General features: G+C 43.6%; 1 protein-coding gene across 1 annotated transcript in view; it reads right to left on the bottom strand.

Annotated features, from left to right (window-relative positions):
* Positions 1-22,175, bottom strand: part of LOC120057485 (connector enhancer of kinase suppressor of ras 2-like) — a 52,764-nt gene extending 30,589 nt beyond the window's left edge. Inside the window, 8 exon segments of the mRNA XM_039006089.1 lie at positions 806-874; positions 1,404-1,463; positions 4,279-4,398; positions 4,549-4,590; positions 5,404-5,491; positions 8,312-8,514; positions 15,259-15,422; positions 22,112-22,175. Of these exon segments, the coding sequence (XP_038862017.1) occupies positions 806-874; positions 1,404-1,463; positions 4,279-4,398; positions 4,549-4,590; positions 5,404-5,491; positions 8,312-8,514; positions 15,259-15,422; positions 22,112-22,175 (810 nt within the window).
* Positions 22,176-23,444: the final 1,269 nt, after the last annotated feature.

Genomic DNA, 23,444 nt, shown 5'->3' on the forward strand with positions numbered 1-23,444 from the left:
ATTGCCTATAATGGCGATCACTCTACGTTGAGATGGGCCGTTTCTATGCCGATTTAAAGGGAAAGACTCAGAAATACACTACGAAAACAGGAACAGATTGTCTTCGCAAAGGGTGGATATTGAAATTCAATCTCTTAGCTTTGTAAATAAATATATATTTAGTCTAATTTTAAGTATTGTATTCAGCAGATTTCATTTAGAAAAAACCCATGTTTTCACTCATAAACCTGCAGCCACTAGTTGAGTTTCGAAGTTAGCGCCGTTCTGCCACGGAGCAGCGCCACAGAATTCTATTGAGCAGTGACCACTTTTTTAGCATACTGTGATGACATTCCATTCACTCTAAACATGCTAAATTCTCAGAGTAAATTGTCTGTAACGTTTGAAACATATATAGTAGAGACATGGGGTTTGGACTATTGTTTTTCTGATGAAATTCTATTTTGACTGGACTTTTCTTTTTATGCAGTCAGATGAACACTCCAAACAGCCTACCCCGACCGCTCGGAGGCATCCGCATGGTCCTAAAGCACACCGTCACATTCCAATGATAAAACTGTGGTTGACAAAAATGCAATTTCAGAATGTGGGGGGGATGTCCCACCCGTCCCCAGTGAAAGTTGCACCCGTTTGTATTAACATTGAATGAATGAATCCTTTCATGGGTGAACATCTTAAATGTTGTATTGACTACTACTGCTATCTTGTCCAGGTCACCCTGGAAAAAAAGACCCTGCTTCTCAATGGGTTTCTTCCTGGTTAAATAAAGGTTAAAAAAAAAAGGTTAGAAAATAGAGAGACGCACCACTGTCTGATGATTGACCTGGATGACTTCATCGCCTGCATGAATTTTCTTACAGCGGTCAGCCAGAGACTGATGGAGAGGAAGAGACACATCACACAGCTATAAAAGCACTGATGGGCCTGATGCTGTTTACTGTCATAAAGGAGATTCACTGTGACACCGCGTTGAGTGACACATCTCCCTCTGACTGAGCATGATCGATACTCACTCCCTCTGACTGAGCATGATCGATACTCACTCCCTCTGACTGAGCATGATCGATACTCACTCCCTCTGACTGAGCATGATCGATACTCACTCCCTCTGACTGAGCATGATCGATACTCACTCCCTCTGACTGAGCATGATCGATACTCACTCCCTCTGACTGAGCATGATCGATACTCACTCCCTCTGACTGAGCATGATCGATACTCACTCCCTCTGACTGAGCATGATCGATACTCACTCCCTCTGACTGAGCATGATCGATACTCACTCCCTCTGACTGAGCATGATCGATACTCACTCCCTCTGACTGAGCATGATCGATACTCACTCCCTCTGACTGAGCATGATCGATACTCACTCCCTCTGACTGAGCATGATCGATACTCACTCCCTCTGTAGTTCCAGTGATGACATGCAGGCCATCATATGTCGATTTGATGTACATGCCCTATAGAGAGACAGAGAGAGGTAGCTTAGAGCCATAGCCTGATAATAGTTTGCACATCCATATACAGTACATTACAAACACAAACATATAAATGCATACAGTACAAAGTTACAAAAAACATCCATAAATCTATATTGTACATATTCAATCGGACACTGTCACTCAGAGAGGCAAACAGACAAACATACTCAAATGTTCAAGCCTTTCCTCAGAGGGGCTGTAAGTGCATAACAAACAGACACACAGAAACGCACACGCGCGCACACACACACACACACATTCAGTGCATCTCAGTCTGAGTGAGAAGAGAGTAAGAGGTTTATTTTTGCCCCACTCTGCCCACTCCTCTGTTCAGGTTCTATTGACAGTCCTGTATGTGAAAAGCTCTGTTGCCTTCTGTGTGCTCTGTGGCCCTCTGTGTGCTCTGTGCATTTGTGTGTGTAAGGGGGTGGAAGTTTACAGCCCCAAGCAGGACAGTCATATAAACAGTTGAAGTCGGAAGTTTACATACACCTTAGCCAAATACATTTAAACTCAGTTTTTCACAATTCCTGACATTTAATCCTAGAAAATTCCCTGTCTTAGGTCAGTTAGGATCACCACTTTATTTTAAGAATGTGAAATGTCAGAATAATAGCAGAGAGAATTATTTATTTCACCTTTTATTTCTTTCATCACATTCCCAGTGGGTCAAAAGTTTACATACACTCAATTAGTATTTGGTTGCATTGCCTTTAAATTGTTTAACTTGGGTCAAATGTTTCGGGTAGCCTTCCACAAGCTTCCCACAAAAAGTTGGGTGAATTTTGGCCCATTCCTCCTGACATGGCTGTTGTAACTGAATTAGGTTTGTAGGCCTCGTTGCTCGCACACGCTTTTTCAGTTCTGCCCACAAATTTTCTATGGGATTGAGGTCAGGGCTTTGCGATGGCCACTCCAATACCTTGACTTTGTTGTCCTTAAGCCATTTTGACACAACTTTGGAAGTATGCATGGGGTCATTATCCATTTGGAAGACCCATTTGCGACCAAGCTTTAACTTCGTGACTGATGTCTTGAGATGTTGCTTCAATATATCCACATAATTTTAATTCCTCATGATGCCATCTATTTTGTGAAGAGCACCAGTCCCTCTTGCAGCAAAGCACCCCCACAACATGATGCTGCCACCCCCGTGCTTCACGGTTGGGATGGTGTTCTTCAGCTTGCAAGCATCCCCTTTTTCCTCCAAACATAACGATGGTCATTATGGCCAAACAGTTCTATTTTTGTTTCATCAGACCAGAGGACATTTCTCCAAAAAGTACAATCTTTGTCCCCATGTGTAGTTGCAAAACATAGTCTGGCTTTTTTATGGTAGTTTTGGAGCAGTGGCCTCTTCCTTGCAGGGCGGCCTTTCAGGTTATGTCGATATAAGACTCATTTACTGTGGATATAGATACTTATGTACCTGTTTCCTCCAGCATCTTCACAAGGTCCTTTGCTGTTGTTCTGGGATTGATTTGCACTTTTCGCACCAAAGTACATTCATCTCTTGGAGACAGAATGCGTCTCCTTCCTGAGCGGTATGGCGGCTGCATGGTCTCATGGTGTTCATACTTGCGTACTATTGTTTGTACAGATGAAAGTGGTACCTTCAGGCATTTGAAAATTGCTCCCAAGGATGAACCAGATTTGTGGAGGTCTACCATTTATTTTCTGAGGTCTTGGCTAATTTCTTTAGATTTTCACATGACATCAAGCAAAGAGGCACTGAGTTTGAAGGTAGGCCTTGAAATACATCCACAAGTACACCTCAAATTGACTCAAATGATATCAATTAGCCTACCTAGCTTCTAAAGCCATGACATAATTTTCTAGAATTTTCCAAGCTGTTTAAAGGCGCAGTGTCACGCCCTGGCCTTAGTTATCTTTGTTTTCTTTATTATTTTAGTTAGGTCAGGGTGTGACATGGGGGATGTTTGTGTGTTTTTGTCTAGTCGAGGGTGTTTGTATTGTCTAGGGGGTTTTGGTAGAGTTTATGGGGTTGTGTTCAGTGTAGGTGTTTAGGTATGTCTATGGTTGCCTGAGTGGTTCTCAATCAGAGACAGCTGTCTATTGTTGTCTCTGATTGGGAGCCATATTTAAGGCAGCCATAGGCATTAGGCAGGTTGTGGGTAATTGTCTATGTCTAAACGTTAGTGGCTTGTGTCTGCACTTTCGTTTTGTAGCTTCACGGTCGTTTGTTGTTGTTTTTTGTTAGTTTGTAAAAGTGTTTTGTTTCGTGTTCATCTTCTCTCAATAAAAAGGAAGATGTATTCGTATCACGCTGCGCCTTGGTCCACTCTTTCACCAGAAGACGATCGTGACACGCAGTCAACTTAGTGTATGTAAACTTCTGACCCACTGGAATTGTGATACAGTGAATTATAAGTGAAATAATCTGCTTGTAAACAATTGTTGGAAAAATTACTTGTGTCATGCACAAAGTAGATGTCCTAACCGACTTGCCAAACTATAGTTTGTTAACAAGAAATGTGTGGAGTGGTTGAAAAACGAGTTTTCATGACTCCAACTTAAGTGTATGTAAACTTCCGACTTCAACTGTAAATGCAAGTTAGGGCAAACATGCAGGTTTTAGATAACGGTTTATATCCACATACTGTACAGGACAAATATACTAAGTAAATACATAGTAGTAACTCTCCAAAAGCTATTACCCAGAAGAGTGATCTGTCACCCAGAAGGAGTGCATGTTTTGTAGTTGTGTTAGAGAAAGAGAGAAGATAAGTAAAAGGTACAAGACCTTCTAGTCTGAGTATCTGGGGAGTCTTACCAGTCCCTCAGTGGACTTGATGTTGGCCAGCTGAACCACCTCCAAATGGGCTGACTGGGACACCATCGGGTCAGAGGACAGAGAGATGATGTGATCACACACTCCAGATAGAGTCTTACACTGTAGACAGAAAGGATGGAGAGTAGGGAAAGAGAGAAAACAGGGATTTTAGATGGATTAGGGATGAGTCGCCAGACAGTAACTGAGTTATGGGGACTCTAATTATGTTTGGATGCATTGAAAGGAATGGAAATAAGTGGGTCCACTCACCACATGCAGAATCTTATTTTCTGTCTCATACACAGAACAGTCCTGCCAAGCAGAGGGAGATGGAGAGGCAGAGGTTACCACCGGACAACGTGTCAGAGAAGTGATTATTCCAGTTATACCAAGGTGGCAATATGAAAAGAACAGAGAAGTTCAGCACTGATGCCCCCCTCCCACACAAACACACACAAACAGTCCGCTACGAGTCACTCTGCCTTGTCGGGGGCATGCGTCCCTCTCTCCGCTCCTTCTCTCTCTCTACAGACGATATCTCCTGGCCATCAGATAGACTCCATAGACAGCCACACATGGATGAAACCTCTGCTGCTCTACCTGCTGCTCTTTGTAAACACCTCTGCAGCCTTGGACCAGGCCCTCTCGTAGAGCCTGTACCCCAGCCAATCCCTGTAGGACCAGGCTTGAACTCACCCTTCCTCCCTCCCTGCAGCCCTCCTCCTACAGTACGTTGTCCTGCTCTAGTGAAGACGGATGCCTCTATACAGTCACAGCCTTCCCCTATTTATATCTATTGGAACAGCTCAGTTCTGCTCCCGCAGTAGGAATTAGAGCAACACAGAGAAACCCATCCACATCCTCCCAGCGTACACACATACTGTATGGTAGGCAGGCAGGCTGTCATGCTCTTTACAAAAGGAAAGGCTCCATTTGAGTAGCCAGAGGCTGTCTTTGCTCAGTTGGCATGATGACACATACAGTTATTTCCAATAGCAGAGCAGAGAACACAGGTCCTGTGTTGACTAACTCAATTTAAAAAGGCCTTTGAGACATGTTTGTTATAACAGTGGTTAATGCTAGCTAGTGGTACAGCTGTATATGGGACTGTGTTTGATGGCTTGCCTGCTGTACAATCGTGGTGAGCTCTAGACACAGCTGAATCACATTGTTTCTTGTCATGGAGTAGTCTGCCACTGCTGCGAACGGAGACCTGAAAAAGAAGTAGCACCTGGAATGAACCATTAGATCATTCTTCATTCGGATCCCTTTGAGTGGACAATGCATGTGGGTGAATATGATGTGTGTATCGTGTGTCATATTATATATGACAATGACAGTTATCTATGAAGCTGGTATTGTTCAGTTCTTAAACTAGAGTGCAAGTCTAGGGAATCAAACTAATAATGCAGCTTTCATACAAGTTTGTCTACTGCATATGATAGTCTTAATACACCCACCCACACGCTGGTCCACACGCACAAACACACACACAGACACACTGTCTAGCAGCAACTCATAGAGGACCTGAGGAGGATACACAGCAGCTCTTAACAGCTCTCATGGCCAACCTCTCAAAAACAACCCTTACATAAAAGCTTTACTCATCCTTTGTTCGTCAGCTGATTGCTCATGGAGATTATGTAAGGACATAGACTTTTGAGTGGTCGAAAACAGACCCTGTCTGTCTGCTACCCAGTGAGCCATCTCTGACCCTTGACCTCTGAATTAATTATGGGTAAATATTCATATGACACCCTATGGGTCTGGACCAGTGGCGACTCGTCATTCAGGTCAGGTGGGGCAAAAAAAAAATTGGGGGGGGGGCTTGCCTGTTTTGCTTGTTATTTTGGCATTTACATGTCACATATCAATTTGCAAACAATGTAAATAAACAAAAATTGAACCGAGTTAATAATAAAGCTGCATACAAACATGGTCTCTTTTTTGTTTTCTTGAGTAAGGCAGCTCCAAAATGCAGGTGTTTCAGCTTAGCTCAGTGCTTTCTGTGGTGGTGGGGGTAGCCAGCATGATTGGCTCAGTTTTCTGTCACTCATGGGACAGTACGTCACCCCCAATTCTAAGGTTAGAGCTCGAAAGTTTTTGCCCCTTGGGTTCTGCTATAGAGTTATATTAGAAGTGCCCATCCAAGAAGGCTCAAGATCATTGGCCACAGACAGAATGACATCAAATCCCGTTATATCTACAGTAGCTTTGATTGGACTTTAAAAGTCTTAGCTAGCAGTCATTATCATGAATCAACAATCTACTGGCAAATTATTTTTAATCCTTGTCATATGAAGAGAAATAATGAAGAGAAATTATGGATAAAACGTATCGGTGCTCATCGACCATTGGAAATAAAGATTACACAACAAGTTGGAAATCGCAAATAAAACAATGAGTCTTTTGGAAGGAATCAGTGGCTAACTGCAAGCAGTGCAAAGCAATAAGTAACAGTAGCCTGCTATTCAATCGAGTGGCTGTGTGTTTTCTTTTCCGAGTTCCTACCATAAATCCAGAGAATGCCAGACTTTGATGACAAAATTGATGACAAAACCGCCGCGTCATCTTCATGTTTAAGTGAGCAAATCACAAGCCAAGGTGAGTCCAAAAATGTCTTGTATGCTGCTGCATAAATTATGTAATACGCCAGGGAGATATGTATACTGCAGCTGAGAGAGTAATACTAAATGTATGTTGTGTGGTAAGCTGTTAGTTGCCCATGTGCTTCACCCTAATCATTTGGTCAATTTTCACCAACGCGGTTTTGTAAACACATCGTTCGTGGCCGGTGTGTGCTTGTTTGCCTATCACCTGTTTAAGAGAAATGTATTCATCAAATATTGTAAGAGCTTTCATTGTCTGTTTATATGTAAGAACGGCCTATGTTCTGAATTCTGTCACTGTACATTTCAAAAATGCTGAACAAATAGTTATATTGACTACGTGGCAGCAGGTAGCCTAGATCGTTGGGCCAGTAGCCAAAAGGTTGCTGGATCGAATCCCCGAGCTGACAAGGTAAAAATCTGTTGTTTTGCCCCTGAGCAAGGCACTTAAGACGTGGATGTCGATTAAGGCAGCCCTACGCACCTCTCTTATTCAGATTTCAGTTGAATGCATTCAGTTGTACAACTGACTAGATATACCCCTTTCCTTTTAGTCTGTCGTCTCTCACTCATTATTGTCTTAATCGAAATTATGGATTGCCTCTTATCCACTTGTCGTCCTCTTATGCCATAGTTTGTACATCTCAACTGTCAGTAGAAACCATATTTGTTTAAGCAAGTCATCCATATCAGCTCTGTTTTTTAAAAGGCAGTAAATGAGGCTGAATGAACTGTAGCAGGCCTAAGGTGTTGGGACTGCTGTTGGGACAGCATCATGCAGGCCCTAACAGTTTGTGGCCACTGTTTGAGTGCAATTAATGTATTCTTTAGTGTTGTGTTGTGGCTTTGCTGGCATGCATCCCACATATTTTTTGTTTGCCCCACCAAGATTCACATGTTAAAACCGCCACTGGCCTGGACAAAAGTAGTGCATTACATAGGGAACTGTGTGATTTGAAAAACAACCTTTGAGAGTGGTCTGTGTATGATAGTGTGTCTCTGAGCATGTACAGTGTGTACAGATGCTGTCAAATATATTATTGCACTTTATAATGAAGTGCAATGGAGCAGAATGTTCTGTTTCCTCTTTTCAAAACTGGTGGAATGGCTTTTCTACCCTGTAGGCACCTGAAACTTACCACAGGTGAGATAAATTACACAGTAAAGAGAATCACTTGCCACCAACAACATTCAGTTGAATGATTTATTTTGAAGTGAAAAATTATGTATGCGATTACATGTGTGTGTGTGTGTGTGTGTGTGTGTGTGTGTGTGTGTGTGTGTGTGTGTGTGTGTGTGTGTGTGTGTGTGTGTGTGTGTGTGTGTGTGTGTGTGTGTGTGTGTGTGTGTGTGTGTGTGTGTGTGTGTGTGTGTTTGTGTGTGTGTGTGTGTGTGTGTGTACTGTAGCTCTTTGCAAATCTCACCTATCCAGCCATGCCAGCAGGCTCTTGGCTGCAGCAATGAGGTCCACCACAGAGGTGAGGAAGTCGTTGGGCAGCTTGTGGGTGGCGCGGCCGTCATAGTGGCCACTGCGACGCCTTCCTGTGATGAAGTTCTGCAGGTTCTTGGCTGAGGCATTCAGCTTGTGGGATAGAGTCTTCAGATTCTCTGTCTCCAGACCGTAGTTCTGAGAGAGAGAGAGAGAGAGAGAGAGAGAGAGAGAGAGAGAGAGAGAGAGAGAGAGGGGGAGGATTTGGTCGACTCTCGTTGTCATTATCATTTATTACAGGGGTGTTATTGTTGTTTTATTTGGGATTTTGGATGATTTCTGTTGTTGTATGTTTCTACAGAACCCTCATGAAGAGGAGATGGTGCGTCTCAACTGGTTTTAACCTGTCGATATCAATTCAAAACAAACTACAGAAACTTCAGAGCCAATATATTACACAATTACAGGAAGTTCACTGACATGGAGTGCATTTTGCCAAAGAAGATCTTGACTATAGTGTGTGTAGAACAAAGTGCACACTAACCAGTAAGTCACATCCTTTACATGTGAAGGCAACTAAAGGAGAAGGAGTTACTTGTCAAGGCTGTGGGTTATGGTGAAAAGAGTCAGGCGCAGGAGAGCTGAGATGCGTGGACAAGGTATTTAATACAAGATACACCAGTATAAACACAATACCACGGTGCGGGAAGAATATCGTTTCCACAAAATAAACGGGCGTAAATAACAAAACCCGGCAACAAAATACCAGCCGTCAGAAACAGCCTGAACAATAGAACAAACACGCACACAAACATGGGGGAAACCAGAGGAATAATGAACATGTAATGGTGGAATTGAAACCACGTGTGTAGAAAACTAAGACAAAACAAATGGAAAATGAAAAGTGGATCGGCGATGGCTAGAAGGCCGGTAACGTCGACCGCCGAACGCCGCTCGAACAAGGAGAGGGACCGACTCCGGCGGAAGTCGTGACATTACTAACTTTCTCAAAAGCTGTAAATATACTGTATGACAATGTTGTTTAGATAATCAAGTCAACAGTAATCATAAAAATGCTCCTTAAACTCCCTTTCACGTTAACACTGTTCACCCTCATTCAAAGGAAGGGAATGTGGCATAAACACACAATTCACTGTAACATGTTTCTTTCCATACAGGCAGATAAAGTAAGGGATTAAAAGTGTGGTAAATAAAAAGCCAGTCATACTGACAGGGGCTCACAGGGAGTCTAGCCTGCCTGCTTATGCCTGCCTCACTGTGTGACAAACATGCGAGGATCTAACAGAACCAGTGACCCATCAGACCCGCCCCCCACTCCCCCTCCAGCTGTCACCTCGCATGTGTGGGGAAACCAGAAAACTCATTACCCGCTACCCACAATGCCCCGCTGCACGTGGGGGCCTGTGGGCGTGTGTCATGAGAGGGTTTCTTGGAGGGGGGCTGGCCGATGAGTAATCATATTTAATACAGTGCCTGACTGTGCCTGACTGTGCCTGACTGACTGACTTAACCAAATCCCAGTTACATAAGGGGCTTTGGGAGTGAAGGCGAGCTTACCCGTACGTCTAGGGAGGATGAGTGGGCTTCAGATAACATCTGTGACCTCTGACTGCTGACTTTATCCCCTCCTCTCTCTATCCCCTCCTCTCTCTCTCTCCATTCCCTCCTCTCTCTATTCCATCCTCTCTCTCTATCTATCCCATCCTCTCTCCCTATCTATTCCCACCCCTCTCTCTATATTCCCTCCTCTCTCTCTATCCCCTCCTCTCTCCCTCTCTATCCCCTCCTCTCTCTCTCTATCCCCTCCTCTCCCTCTATTCCCTCCTCTCTCTCTCTCTCTCTCTCTATCCCCTCCTCTCCCTATCTATCCCCTCCTCTCCCTCTCTATCCCCTCCCTCTCTCTATCCCCTCCTCTCTCTCTCTCTATCCCCTCCTCTCTCTCTCTCTCTCTATCCCATCCTCTCTCTATATCCCCCTCTCTCTCTCTATTCCCCCCTCTCTCTCTATCCCCTCCTCTCTCCCTCTCTATCCCCTCCTCTCTCCCTATCTATTCCCACCCTCTCTCTATATTCCCTCCTCTCTCTCTATCCCCTCCTCTCTCCCTCTCTATCCCCTCCTCTCTTCCTCTCTATTCCCTCCCCTCTCTCTCTATTCCCTCCTCTATCTCTCTATCCCCTCCTCTCTCTCTCTATCCCCTCCTCTCTCTCTATCCCACCCTCTCTCTCTCTCCCCCCTCTCTCTCTATTCCCTCCTCTCTCTCTATTCCCTCCTCTCTCTCTATCCCCTCCTCTCTCTCTCTATCCCCTCCTCTCTCTCTATCCCCTCCTCGCTCTCAATCCCATCCTCTACCCCCCCCTCTCTCTATCCCCTCCTCTCTCTCTATCCCCTCCTCTCTCTCTATCCCCTCCTCTCTCTCTATCCCCTCCTCTCTCTCTATCCCCTCCTCTCTCTCTATCCCCTCCTCTCTCTCTATCCCCTCCTCGCTCTATTCCCTCCCCTCTCTCTCTATTCCCTCCTCTCTCTCAATCCCATCCTCTACCCCCCCCCTCTCTCTATTCCCTCCTCTCTCTCTATCCCCTCCTCTCTCTCTCTCTATTCCCTCCTCTCTCTCTATCCCCTCCTCTCTCCCTCTCTATTCCCTCCTCTCTCTCTCTATCCCCTCCTCTCTCTCTCTCTCTCATCCCTCGTTCCCTCTCACCATGCTTTGTAAACAACAGGTGTTGACTAACAGTGAAATGCTTATTTACGGGCCCTTCCCAACAATGCAGAGACAAAAAATAATAATAATAATAATAATAAAAAATTGAAAAATAATAACACAAGGAATAACTACACAATGAGTAACGATAACTTGGCTATATACATGGGGTACCAGTACCGAGTCGATGTCAAGGGGTATGAGGTAATTGAGGTAGATATGTACATATAGGTAGGGATAAAGTGACTAAGCAACAGGATATACACTGAGCATACCAAACATTAGGAACCTTCCTAATATTGAATTGAACCCCTCTCTTTTTCCCTCAGAAAAGCCTCAATTCATTGGGACATGGACTCTAAAAGGTGTCGAAAGCGTTCCACATGGATGCTGGCCCATGTTGACGCCAATGCTTCTCACAGATATGTCAAGTTGGCTGGATGTCCTTTGGGTGGTGGACCATTCTTCATACACACAGGAAATTGTTGAGTGTGAAAAACACAGCAGTGTTGCAATTCTTGACACAAACCGGGGCGCCTGGCACCTACTACAGTACCATATCCCGATCAAAGGCACTTAAATATTTTGTCTTGCCCATTCACCCTCTGAATGGCACACATACACAATCCATGTCTCAAGGCTTAAAAATCCTTCTTTAACCTGTCTCCTCCCCTTCATCTACACTGATTGAAGTGGATTTAACATGTGACATCAGTAAGGGATCATAGATTTCACCTGATTCACCTGGTCAGGCTATGTCATGTTCCTAATGGTTTGTACACTCAGTGCATAATAAACAGTAACAGCAGCGTATGTGATGAGTCAGAAGAGTTTGTGCAAAAAGGGTAAATGCAAATAGCCCGGGTAACTAGAGTTGACGTCGGAAGTTTACATACACTTAGGTTGGAGTCATTAAAACTCGTTTTTCAACCACTCCACACATTTCTTGTTAACAAACTATAGTTTTGGCAAGTCTGCTAGGACATCTACTTTGTGCATGACACAAGTAATTTTTCCAACAATTGTTTACAGACAGATTATTTCACTTATAATTCACTGTATCACAATTGCAGTGGGTCAGAAGTTTACATACACTAAGTTGACTGTGCCTTTAAACAGCTTGGAAAATTCCAGAAAATGATGTCATGGCTTTAGAAGCTTCTGATAGGCTAATTGACATCATTTGAGTCAATTGGAGGTGTACCTGTGGATGTATTTCAAGGCCTACCTTTCAACTCAGTGCCTCTTTGCTTGATGTCATGGGAAAATCTAAAGAAATCAGCCAAGACCTCAGAAAATAAATTGGAGACCTCCACAAGTCTGGTTCATCCTTGGGAGCAATTTCCAAATGCCTGAAGGTACCACGTTCATCTGTACAAACAATAGTACGCAAGTATAAACACCATGGGACCACGCAGCCGTCATACCGCTCAGTAAGGAGACGCATTCTGTCTCCTAGAGATGAATGTACTTTGGTGCGAAAAGTGCAAATCAATCCCAGAACAACAGCAAAGGACCTTGTGAAGATGCTGGAGGAAACCGGTACAAAAGTATCTATATCCACAGTAAAATGAGTCCTATATCAACATAACTTGCAGGAGGGACTGGTGCACTTCACAAAATAGATGGCATCGTGAGGAAGGGAAATTTATGTGGATATATTGAAGCAACATCTCAAGACATCAGTCAAGAAGTTAAAGCTTGGTCGCAAATGGGTCTTCCAAATGGACAAATGCCATAAGCATACTTTCAAAGTTGTGGCAAAATGGCTTAAGGACAACAAAGTCAAGGTATTGGAGTGGCCTTCACAAAGCCCTGACATCCCTCCTATAGAAAACTTGTTGGCAGAACTGAAAAAGCGAGTGCGAGCAAGGAGGCCTACAAACCTGACTCAGTGACACCAGCTCTGTCAGGAGGAATGGGCCAAAATTCACCCAACTTTTTGTGGGAAGCTTGTGGAAGGCTACCCGAAACATTTGACCCAAGTTAAACAATTTAAAGGAAATGCAACCAAATACTAATTGACTGTATGTAAACTTCTGACCCACTGGGAATGTGATGAAAGAAATAAAAGCTGAAATAAATCATTCTCTCTACTATTATTCTGACATTTCACATTCATAAAATAAAGTGGTGATCCTAACTGACCTAAGACAGGGAATCTTTACTAGGATTAAAAGTCAGGAATGTGAAAAACTGAGTTTAAATGCATTTGGCTAAGGTGTATGTAAACTTCTGACTTCAACTGTATTTGTTATCTATTTAACTAACTATTTAGCAGTCCTATGGCTTGGGAGTAAAAGCTGTTCAGGGTCCTGTTGGTTCCAGATTTGGTGCATCTGTACCGCTTGCCATGTGGTAGCAGAGAGAACAGTCTATGAGACAGCCTACAGGGAGTTCAGAGACCTAGCAGTGTGGTGTCAGGACAACAATCTCTCCCTCAACATCAGCAAGACAAAGGAGCTGATCGTGGACTACAGGAAACAGAGGACCGAACACGCCCTCATGGACATTGATGGGGCTGTAATGGAGCAGGTTGAGAGCTTCAAGTTTCTCTGTGTCCACCAACACAGTCGTGAAGAGGGCATGACAATGCCTCATCCCCCTCGGGAGGCGGAAAAGATTCAGCATGGGCCCTCAGATCCTCAGTTCTACAACTGCACCATTTAAACCGTCTACAACTGCTTCTTGACTGGCTGCATCACTGCTTGGTATGGCAACTGCTTGGCATCCGACCGCAAGGCGCTACAGAGAGAGTTCGTACAGCCCACTACATCACTAGGGCCGAGCTCAAGCACAAGGCCGTGTCAGAGGAATGCCCTAAAAATTGTCAAAGACTCCAGCCACCCAAGTCATAGACTGTTCTCTCTACTACCGCTTGGCAAATGGTACCAACTAAGTCACCAAGTCTGGAACCAACAGGAACCTGAACAGCTTCTGCCCCCAAGCCATAAGGCTGCTAAATAGTTAGTTAAATAGATATCCCGCCTCACTCGTTTCCCTTTATTCCCATCAATCTCACCCACTCAATCTTTACTCGGATCCTCTCTCTTCTCTCTCATCCTCTAGCTCCCCCTCTTTCTCTATATCTATTATTTTCTGTTGGTCATCGTTCTTTATCATCCATGTGTCACACCCACCCAAACCACCCTAGAAGCTGGTGTGATTGTGTCTGTACAGTATGTGTGGGGTGGCAGAGAGAACGGAAAATTAGTCCAGGGGATTATCAGAGATTATCAATGTTTATTTTCTGTGAGTGACTATCCCTCCAGCATACAGATGGAACAAGTGAAATTAACTGACAAACAGGGCAATTACCTGATCTGTCACAACACTTGTCAGCCTAAAATAGATATTAGCCAACTGTGAATATGTCAACAACTAATTATCAATAATCAGAAAGAAAATCCAACCTGAAGGGAATATTGAATGATACAATGTCCTAAAATGGACACAGACGTCAGACAAACAAAACATACAAGATGGAACAAGAGTCTGAAATGCTGTCAGCGCAGAAATGCTTTAACATATCCCAACACTTCACTCCTAAACTGTAAAGACTCTTACAGTTAAGCCCTACGCCAGCTGCCTGTCTGACCTCTCTAAAAAGGGGTCTTCACTATGGCCCAAAAATAAAGGGTTGGTTTCCCGGACACAGATTAAGCCTAGACCTAGACTTTTTGAGTTGGTCTCTGGATGGTTCTCTGACTTCCTGACTTGATTCACACTCATTGGTGGGTTCATCGGTCCTCAATGACTCTCAACTCCTAATATTGAGCAAATTACAATCACTAGAGTATCTGACATAGACTTTGAAAAAGCCCCTGCGAATAGGCTACCAGTGTGGCAAGTGCTACTGGTTGGTGGTAAGCTTTCTTGACTTGGTAAATCATTTTTGCAAAAACATGGCTAACCTTTGTTTAACCAGTTAAACAGCTGCTATTTTAGCTCTAAGCAGCTGCTATTTTTAACTTTCTAGCTAATAGGCAGTTGAGAGTTTACACTTCATCTTCCAATTATAGTGTGGGGAGGTCAAAATAGTGAAAACAATCTACCATATCTATCCATTTTAAAAATAAATGTTGATTACTTCGCCTTGCCATTATCATTCACCTGATGATAAGTTTGGTAACATATGACGGGAGTCCCTGGGTAAGAAAAGGTTGAAGACCCCTGCTCTGGAGGGGAATGAAATGACTGAGTGAAAGGGATGGAGGACTCACCAGAGCACAGAGTAGGTCCACAGCCTCCAGGATGAGCTCCTGGTGTCCGATGCGGGTGACTCCCAGGTCCTCCAGCTCCTGATGGGTGATACGAAGCAGCTGGTCTCCTCCCACCTTCTCTCTCTCAAACGTCTTAATGTATTGCAGCAGACAGTCATCCAGCCCTGGAGGGAGAGGAGGAAATGACAAGGTGAAAACTCTCATTACATAGGGATATATTCAGGTAAACAGATTTGTATTGGCTTACTCCTCTCTGCTGCTATCTGCTACTACTTTATACACAAGTATTGATTCATGTATAATTGAAAAATAGCATATATAGCATATTATTTTGAGAGACAACATAATATCATTTAAGTAACAATAATCTTGGTATCAACTCCATCTATCCAGATTATTACCAAGACCAATGCAGGCAGTGTGTTTCAGATGTAAGCTCCAACAACCTCAGTCCCTCACAGGCATCAGTCTAAATATTGTGTGTGAAGATGTTATATTATCTGGTCAGGGCTGTGTGAAGAAACTCCCTCTTATCAGTTCAGCTCTGCAGTCCTGAGGGGTTTACAGTGACTCTATCGCTCCACCTTGTCTCTTCCCCCCCACTCTCTCTCTCTATCTCTGACTGTGTGTGTGTTTGTGTCTCTCATTTCTGGGCTTTGAAACTGCAGCCTGTGAGTGTGTGCCAGTGCTTGGTTTAACGAAAATGGACAAACAGAGATCTCAGAGATGAACATAGTGCCTTTCTGGGCATCGCTGAACAGATATACACACACAGACTCACCAAGCTTTAATCAACCACGTCACACAGACCTCCACACATGTCCAACAAATTACAGTGGTATGTACAACCCACAAACAACCAATCCTTTCCACATACCATTACATACACATAACCCCTACGCATACCATTACATACAACCATCCTACTATTATTGTGTAGTTCTTTCCACACAAAGAACTACACAAAAAGTATAATATCTTTATTAAGACCATGACACATTCAAACACTCTCACATTTACTGCACACTTACAGCCCACTCATAACCAACAGTTGGCACAGGTCTTTCATGAGTAAACATTTAGCCCCACACTAAACCCACTTGAAACACAGTACCATACTTCCCTCCTTCCCTCCTTCCATCCTTCCATCCTTCCCTCCTTCCATCCTTCCCTCCCCAGTTTGAACAGAGGAGCTGTTCAAACTGATCCTCCTATCTCACTGGCATACAAACACAACGATAGCACCATCTCTGTCATTATCTCTGAAAGCTTTCATTCACAGCTGTACAAACGCTATCTGTCACTGTCTGTCTAAATCTGGACTCAACACTCACACAGACACACACATTCGCTCCAGCACTGACACACACACACACACACACACACACACACACACACACACACACACACACACACACACACACACACACACACACACACACACACACACACACACACACACACACACACACACACACACACACACATCATGGATCTCATCTCAAGGACCGTTGTCTCAAATAGGGGCAGACCTACTTGGCAGAGCTTGATGTTGTCATGGGAACGCCCCCCCCCCGCTCTTCATGGATGGTGACATTGTCCTCACATTGGCTAAGATGCCGATACACATATAAAAACACACACACACACACACACACACACACACACACACACACACACACACACACACACACACACACACACACACACACGTAAACACACATATACATGTTTAAACACACATATACAATTTTCCTCATCTCTCTCCGTCTCAGTGTTTCTCAATCTCTCCCTCATCCACTCTCATCCACCCTCCCACACTCTTTCTCCCCTTTCTCCTCCCTCGGTCAGCCTCCCACAAAGAAGGCTGTGGAGCCCTCATCTCCTCCTTTTGATTCAATCTCAGTGTGTTCTCGGGCCTGGACCTAATGAAGCATTCGGCTCAAGTTCAGCTGGCAGAGAAATTGTGGAGAAGCAGAAAGAGGAGAGTTCCATGGCTTTGCATACAATTTAAGGGCTTAACAAATCAGCCTCTTTACCCAGTTAATCAAGAAGCATTTGTCAATGAAGAAATCCCCATGTTGCTATAGAAACCATGCAGTGGGGTTTGGAGTAGTGGCTCCTGCAAGACAACAAGACAACAATACTGTAACTAAACATGTAAGTGAAAAGGTAGAGAGATAGAAAAGACCCTTCTAACGTCTTCCCACCAAAACAAGCTGGGACATTGTCTAAAGTATGAATGCTCTGCCTCGCCAGATAACAGAGCTATCTCCCTACATAAACACAGTAATCTGTTCTAAACACCTATATTACACCTCAATTCAGAGATGGGCTTTGTCATTCTAAATGGGCAGAGCAACCCTTCTATAACAAACTAGCCTTGCTTTACCCCACTTTGCATAGAGCCTTCCCCCCACTTTGCAGAGAAATTCCCCCTTAATCAACTGGCCTGGCCTCCCTAAACAAACAGAGCTATTCTTTGTGATGAGACCAATGGATGAGACAGACAGCCACCCTGACTGGGAAGAGCACACAGAGAGACACAGAGAGAGATGAGATGAGAGATCTGATTAAGAGACTATTAATCTGCTAGTAATTGAGGCTGCGGTGAGTAAGTTGTGTTTAGTGCTGTGATACATTATTGTGTTGGCTTTGTAGGGGAGGGGCACTATGCTAATCTACATCATTTATTTTTTTAAATACTTTTTTTTTTAAATACATTTTATCCCCTTTTTCTCCCCATTTTCGTGGTATCCAATTGTGTTAGTAATTACTATCTGGTCTCATCTCTACAACTCCCGTACGGGCTCGGGAGAGACGAAGGTCGAAAGCCATGCATCCTCCGAAACACAACCCAACCAAGCCGCACTGCTTCTTAACACAGCGCGCATCCAACCCGGAAGCCAGCCGCACCAATGTGTCAGAGGAAACACCGTGCACCTGGCAACCTTGGTTAGCGCGCACTGCGCCCAGCCCGCCACAGGAGTCACTGGTGAGCAATGAGACAAGGATATCCCTACCGGCCAAACCCTCCCTAACCCGGACGACGCTAGGCCAATTGTGCGTCGCCCCACGAACCTCCCGGTCGCGGCCGGCTGCGACAGAGCCCGGGCGCGAACCCAGAATCTCTGGTGGCACAGCTAGCGCTGCGATGCAGTGCCCTAGACCACTGCGCCACCCAGGAGGCCCGATAACCACACTTTAACCAGAGAAACATGCTGTAAATGTGTACACACATACTCTATAGTCTATACATAAACTATCAAAATAAAGAAAGTCGCACACTCCATGTATAAACCAGCAATTGAATGGGTATTTACCAACGTTTCGGCATCGCTGTGCCTTCCTCAGGGCCAGTGTGTGACTTTCTTTATTTTGATAGTTTAAAGTTTATTCGCCGTTAGTCAGCACCTCCACACAAACACATTTTTCTGGGTGTGCGCCAGCTCATGTTTTTTAATCACATAATAATATTCAAACATCAAATGCATGAAATGTTATGCAACACAAGTGAGGAAATTGGTCTAATTTTCGACATGATTCTGCTAGGGTAGTGCATTACAGCTTAGCTAGCTTGACAATCTTCTCAGTAATTGCCTTTAGCACAAATGTATGGCAGGTGTTTGTGTGAACATAACATATTTAAGATTTTTTTTAAATATTTTCATAAAACCCTTAGCTTGAACATTAGCCAAGTATTTGCAGCTTTCTAAACCAGGGGTTGGAACCCGGTTCAGGGAACAGAACCGAAAACTGGAAAAGAACAAAAAAAATTAAGGAACAGAAACGGAACCTGGAACAAAAGTTATCCATACTGTTCTAGAACAGAAACATTATTTTAAAGGCATGGGAACCAGTTAATATCATTATTTTACATTCCAGGCATTTTTCAGTGGCATCTTGCGCCATAGGCTACACTTGTCTGTCCATCACGCATGTAATCAACTAGCTTGCCTGCTCTATCTGCACTGGTTGGTGAAGTAATTTGATGAGATAATTGTAAAATATATATATATTTCACAGGTTAAAAAAGGAACAGAAAGGAATGATATAAACCGGTACTTTTTGAGGGTTAAAAATGGTTCAGAACTTTATTTGCTGGTCGGAAGAGTGGAACGAAACAAAAACAATAGTGGTTCTGTTCAGAACATTCCAACCCCTGGTTTAAAATGCAATACATGTGTAAATAAATGATATGTGCAAAATGCACAGTTCACCCTTCATTTAAAATAAGTGGAGGATAAGTGGAGGGGTTTCTCAGTGGAGAGGTCTTTGTAGGTGCAAAGAGAGTAGAGAGCTTGGACAGCGCCAGGAGGATGCAGAGAGTGGCATTATGGGAAGGTCACTGGGTGCTCCTATTTGGCCTCAGGTGACATCACTGAGCCCTATGCTAATAATGGAACCTCTGAATGGTAATGATGAGGTGGAGATGCTGTGGGCCCTTGCGACGGGGAGTATAAGAATGGATCCGAGACAAGATCACACAAACTCCATTTCCTTTCCTTTGTTACTGTGGCGTCTTCCTACATCCCTCACTTCACATGCCCATTACTAGGCTCTGGGCCTATAACTTGTCTCAGCTCCACTCATCAGATGTGGCTGGGCCACTCTAGGGCCCGCTCTCTGAGATCCGAGCTCAGTTTCTTCCAGTCCTCATCTCCTCTCCTTCTCTTCCAATATGCAATATCTTCTCTCCATCAGCTCTAAATATCATCATTATTATCCTTTTACTCTCTCTTCTGCCATTCCCTCTTACTCTTCCATTACATCCCTCTAATCCTCCTATTCCTCTTGTTTCTCCGGGCAAATGCGCACACACACACACACACACACACACACACACACACACACACACACACACACACACACACACACACACACACACACACACTACCGCCTTGACTACTATGTACTATTGTATTGAACTCATGAACTACTTTGTGTCTGATCCCAGCAGTCAGGCACTCAGTCAGCCAGCTGAGCTGTTGTGTACGTTTGGAGATTGACTGAATCTTTGAGTGAGTGTGTTTTCCGGCAGTGGAGGCGTGAATAAGTAAATGAACAAGTGGTTGGAGCATCACTGCGAGGTTAGAATCATCCACATGAGTACTCTGCTCAGCAGAGACAAACAACACATTACACAGTAATAACGACATATATGAAAACAGACATACACAGGCATGTGATACACACAAAACACATGACAGTAACACACAATTAATGTAAACAATAACATAGAATGGACAGAAAACATACCCTCTCTCAAATGAATATGCATGACCCCCCCGAATATGCATGCCTTTTGGCCTACATTATCTAAACACGTCTGAGAAGTGTATTAAGTGTTACCGCTCCACTTAATTCTAACCTGGAGTCAGTAGTTCATACAATTCATATTGGAAGAAGAGGATGGGAGGTGAAAAACGTCTATTTGAGGTGGTGTGTGTGTGTGTGTGTGTGTGTGTGTTTTTTTGCTTGGAGAGACAAGAGGAATAGGAGGATTAGAGGGATGTAATGGAAGAGTAAGAGGGAATGGCAGAAGAGAGAGTAAAAGGATAATAATGATGATATTCAGAGCTGATGGAGAGAAGAGAAAGAGATTGCATATTGGAAGAGATGGAGACCCACCGGGCACAGAAGTCCATTCAACGTCTATTCCACATTGGTACAACTTAATTTTGTTGAAATGACGTGGAAACAACGTTGATTCAACCAGTGTGTGCCCAGTGGGAAGGTGATGAGGACTGAAAGAAATTGAGCTTGGATCTCAGAGAGCTGGCCCAGCCACAGGTTCTGGGCCCAGGGAGCCTAGTGAGTGTTAAAGATAGGCTTACCAACTGCAGTTACCGCAGGCCACAGTGGCTCAAAAGCACATAGGGCACTACCACCATCTGGTTAAGCATCTCTCCAAAGCAACATGGGCCTACTGCCAACCTTCATCCATTGCCTCACACACAATACATCTCTCATATGAATCACTCGAAGTAGCACCACATCCATCTTATATTCTTCATCTAACATATAGCTATTACTGCATTATTACCACCACCTGTGTTGCAGATCTGAAATAGTATTTTTGGATGTAGTTAATAAATAATTGATGTATTTGGTATATGCACTAGATCCACTCCAGAGTGATGATGTAATAGCTATTAGTAATATATTCTCTAAAGTCCATCTTTGACTTTCACTTCGATGGGACTCAGAGAATCAAACAACTATCTCAGCTCCACATCCACAGACATTAAATAAGGTATTTTAGATACATTAGTGTCTCTCTTATAGACATTTCGGTTTGTTCCAATAATTATATTCTGCATATTCTGGAACCATCAAATGTTTCATTTCAAATACCTACATGTTTTATTGTAAATACTTTCCCCTCCGTGTCATTCATCCCAATGCCTTTATTTCAGTGCATCATTTCTCCCATAATGGCAATATTCAGACCGATCTGAAATGCCATTTAAAAGACAAAGACTGCCTCCATACAGAACTCTTTCAATTACCAATAAACCAACTCATCCACCAGTGCTATCACTGCCAATTCCACAGCCCACATTTCAATTGCAATTTGAATTCCATTAGTGGTATAGATGGCCCACATAGTAAATACAATATAATAGATTATCAATTTGTTGCCATTATAATTTAATACATTATTTCTGAGGTCCAGCAGGTGTTTTTGTTTCACCTAGTCGCCAGTGATGGCACTAGCCTCACTGTTTATTGATCGGAGTTAGGCGCATTTGGTGCCGTTATACTTGAGGACAGAGAATATGTATTTCACAGCATTTTGTGTGCAGGTTGATTGGCAACATCTAATGCACATCTTGAAACCGTGGCGTACCTTTCATCCAGTCCACCACTTGACTCGAACTCCACTTGCTCACAGGCTCCATGACCAGAGCCATTGTATAAGTTTTTCAGGTCTCGCCTGACAAAAGAAACGCTCCAACAAGCCCAAAATTCTCAAATGTTTGGTTCTGTAATCCGTTTTCCTGTTTTATAACAACGACGAAGGAGGTCCAACGGATCCGAGACTACGTTATTTTCTGGGTGGCTTGATTCGAGTCGGATAGAGTTATAGACATTCCTCTGCGGTTGGTGCTTGTTGTGTTGTGCGCTCGAATAGCTCATGTCAGGCTGCTGCACGATTCTGGTGGCACCGTCCGCGACCCTCTCGCCAATTCATCTCATACTATCCTAAATAGAAGGCATGTAGTGGCGTCTGTGGGTTTATTTCCCAGTCGCACCGTGCGGTCCACGCATTCTCCTTCTAGACTGCTACCACCCATCTGTGAGTCACACAAGCGCTTGCAAGCTCCCCCTCCCTCTCCCTCTCCCCCTCCCCCTCATCAGACGAACGTTCACTGTATGTATCTCCCTCCTCTTTCTCTCCCTCTCGCCCATGTTTCCCTCGCGTCTTTGTCGTTGCTCACGCCTCCATCATACAAGCAAGCGCAGCCAAGTGGAAACGACGCTCGTAACTGAAGCGAGGATACTGTAATATCTCCTTCTCTTATTCTAATCTTCTGGGAAGCAAGATTTAGGCATTCAATAAAACATTAATTGATCTGGTTAATTAACATTATGAAAGAGAAGAACGAGCCAGTTGCAATGTATTTGTATTTTTATTTGAAATAACAGATAATCAATTTAATAGCACAAGATGTATAATAATATGGAATACTTGCACCTCTATACGTTATGAGTTTTTATTGAAAGCTTCTGATAAAAGCCTATTAAATATCAATGATCAAAGCGTTTATTTTAATTAATTATTAACATGAACTAATTATCCTTGCTTAAAGGGAAAATCTGTAATTGATACATTGATTTTTAGACTTTAAATGAATGATACAATAAATTACCAAACGTATGTGGACACCTGCTCACCGAACATCTTATTCCAAAATCATGGGCATTAATATGGAGTTAACCCCCCCCTTTGCAGCTATAACACCCTCCACTCTTCTGGGAAGGCTTTCCACTAGATGTTGGAACATTGCTGCGGGAACTTGCTTCCAGTTCATCCCAAAAGTGTTCGATGAGGTTGAGGTCAGGGCTCTGTGCAGGACAGTCAAGTTCAGTCACAGTGATCTTGACAAACCATTTCTGTATGGACCTCGCTTTGTGCATGGGGGCATTGTCATGCTGAAACAGGAAAGAGCCTTTCCCAA

The sequence above is a fragment of the Salvelinus namaycush genome, chromosome 12 (assembly GCF_016432855.1).
Source record: "Salvelinus namaycush isolate Seneca chromosome 12, SaNama_1.0, whole genome shotgun sequence".
In the NCBI taxonomy this organism is placed as follows: domain Eukaryota; kingdom Metazoa; phylum Chordata; class Actinopteri; order Salmoniformes; family Salmonidae; genus Salvelinus; species Salvelinus namaycush.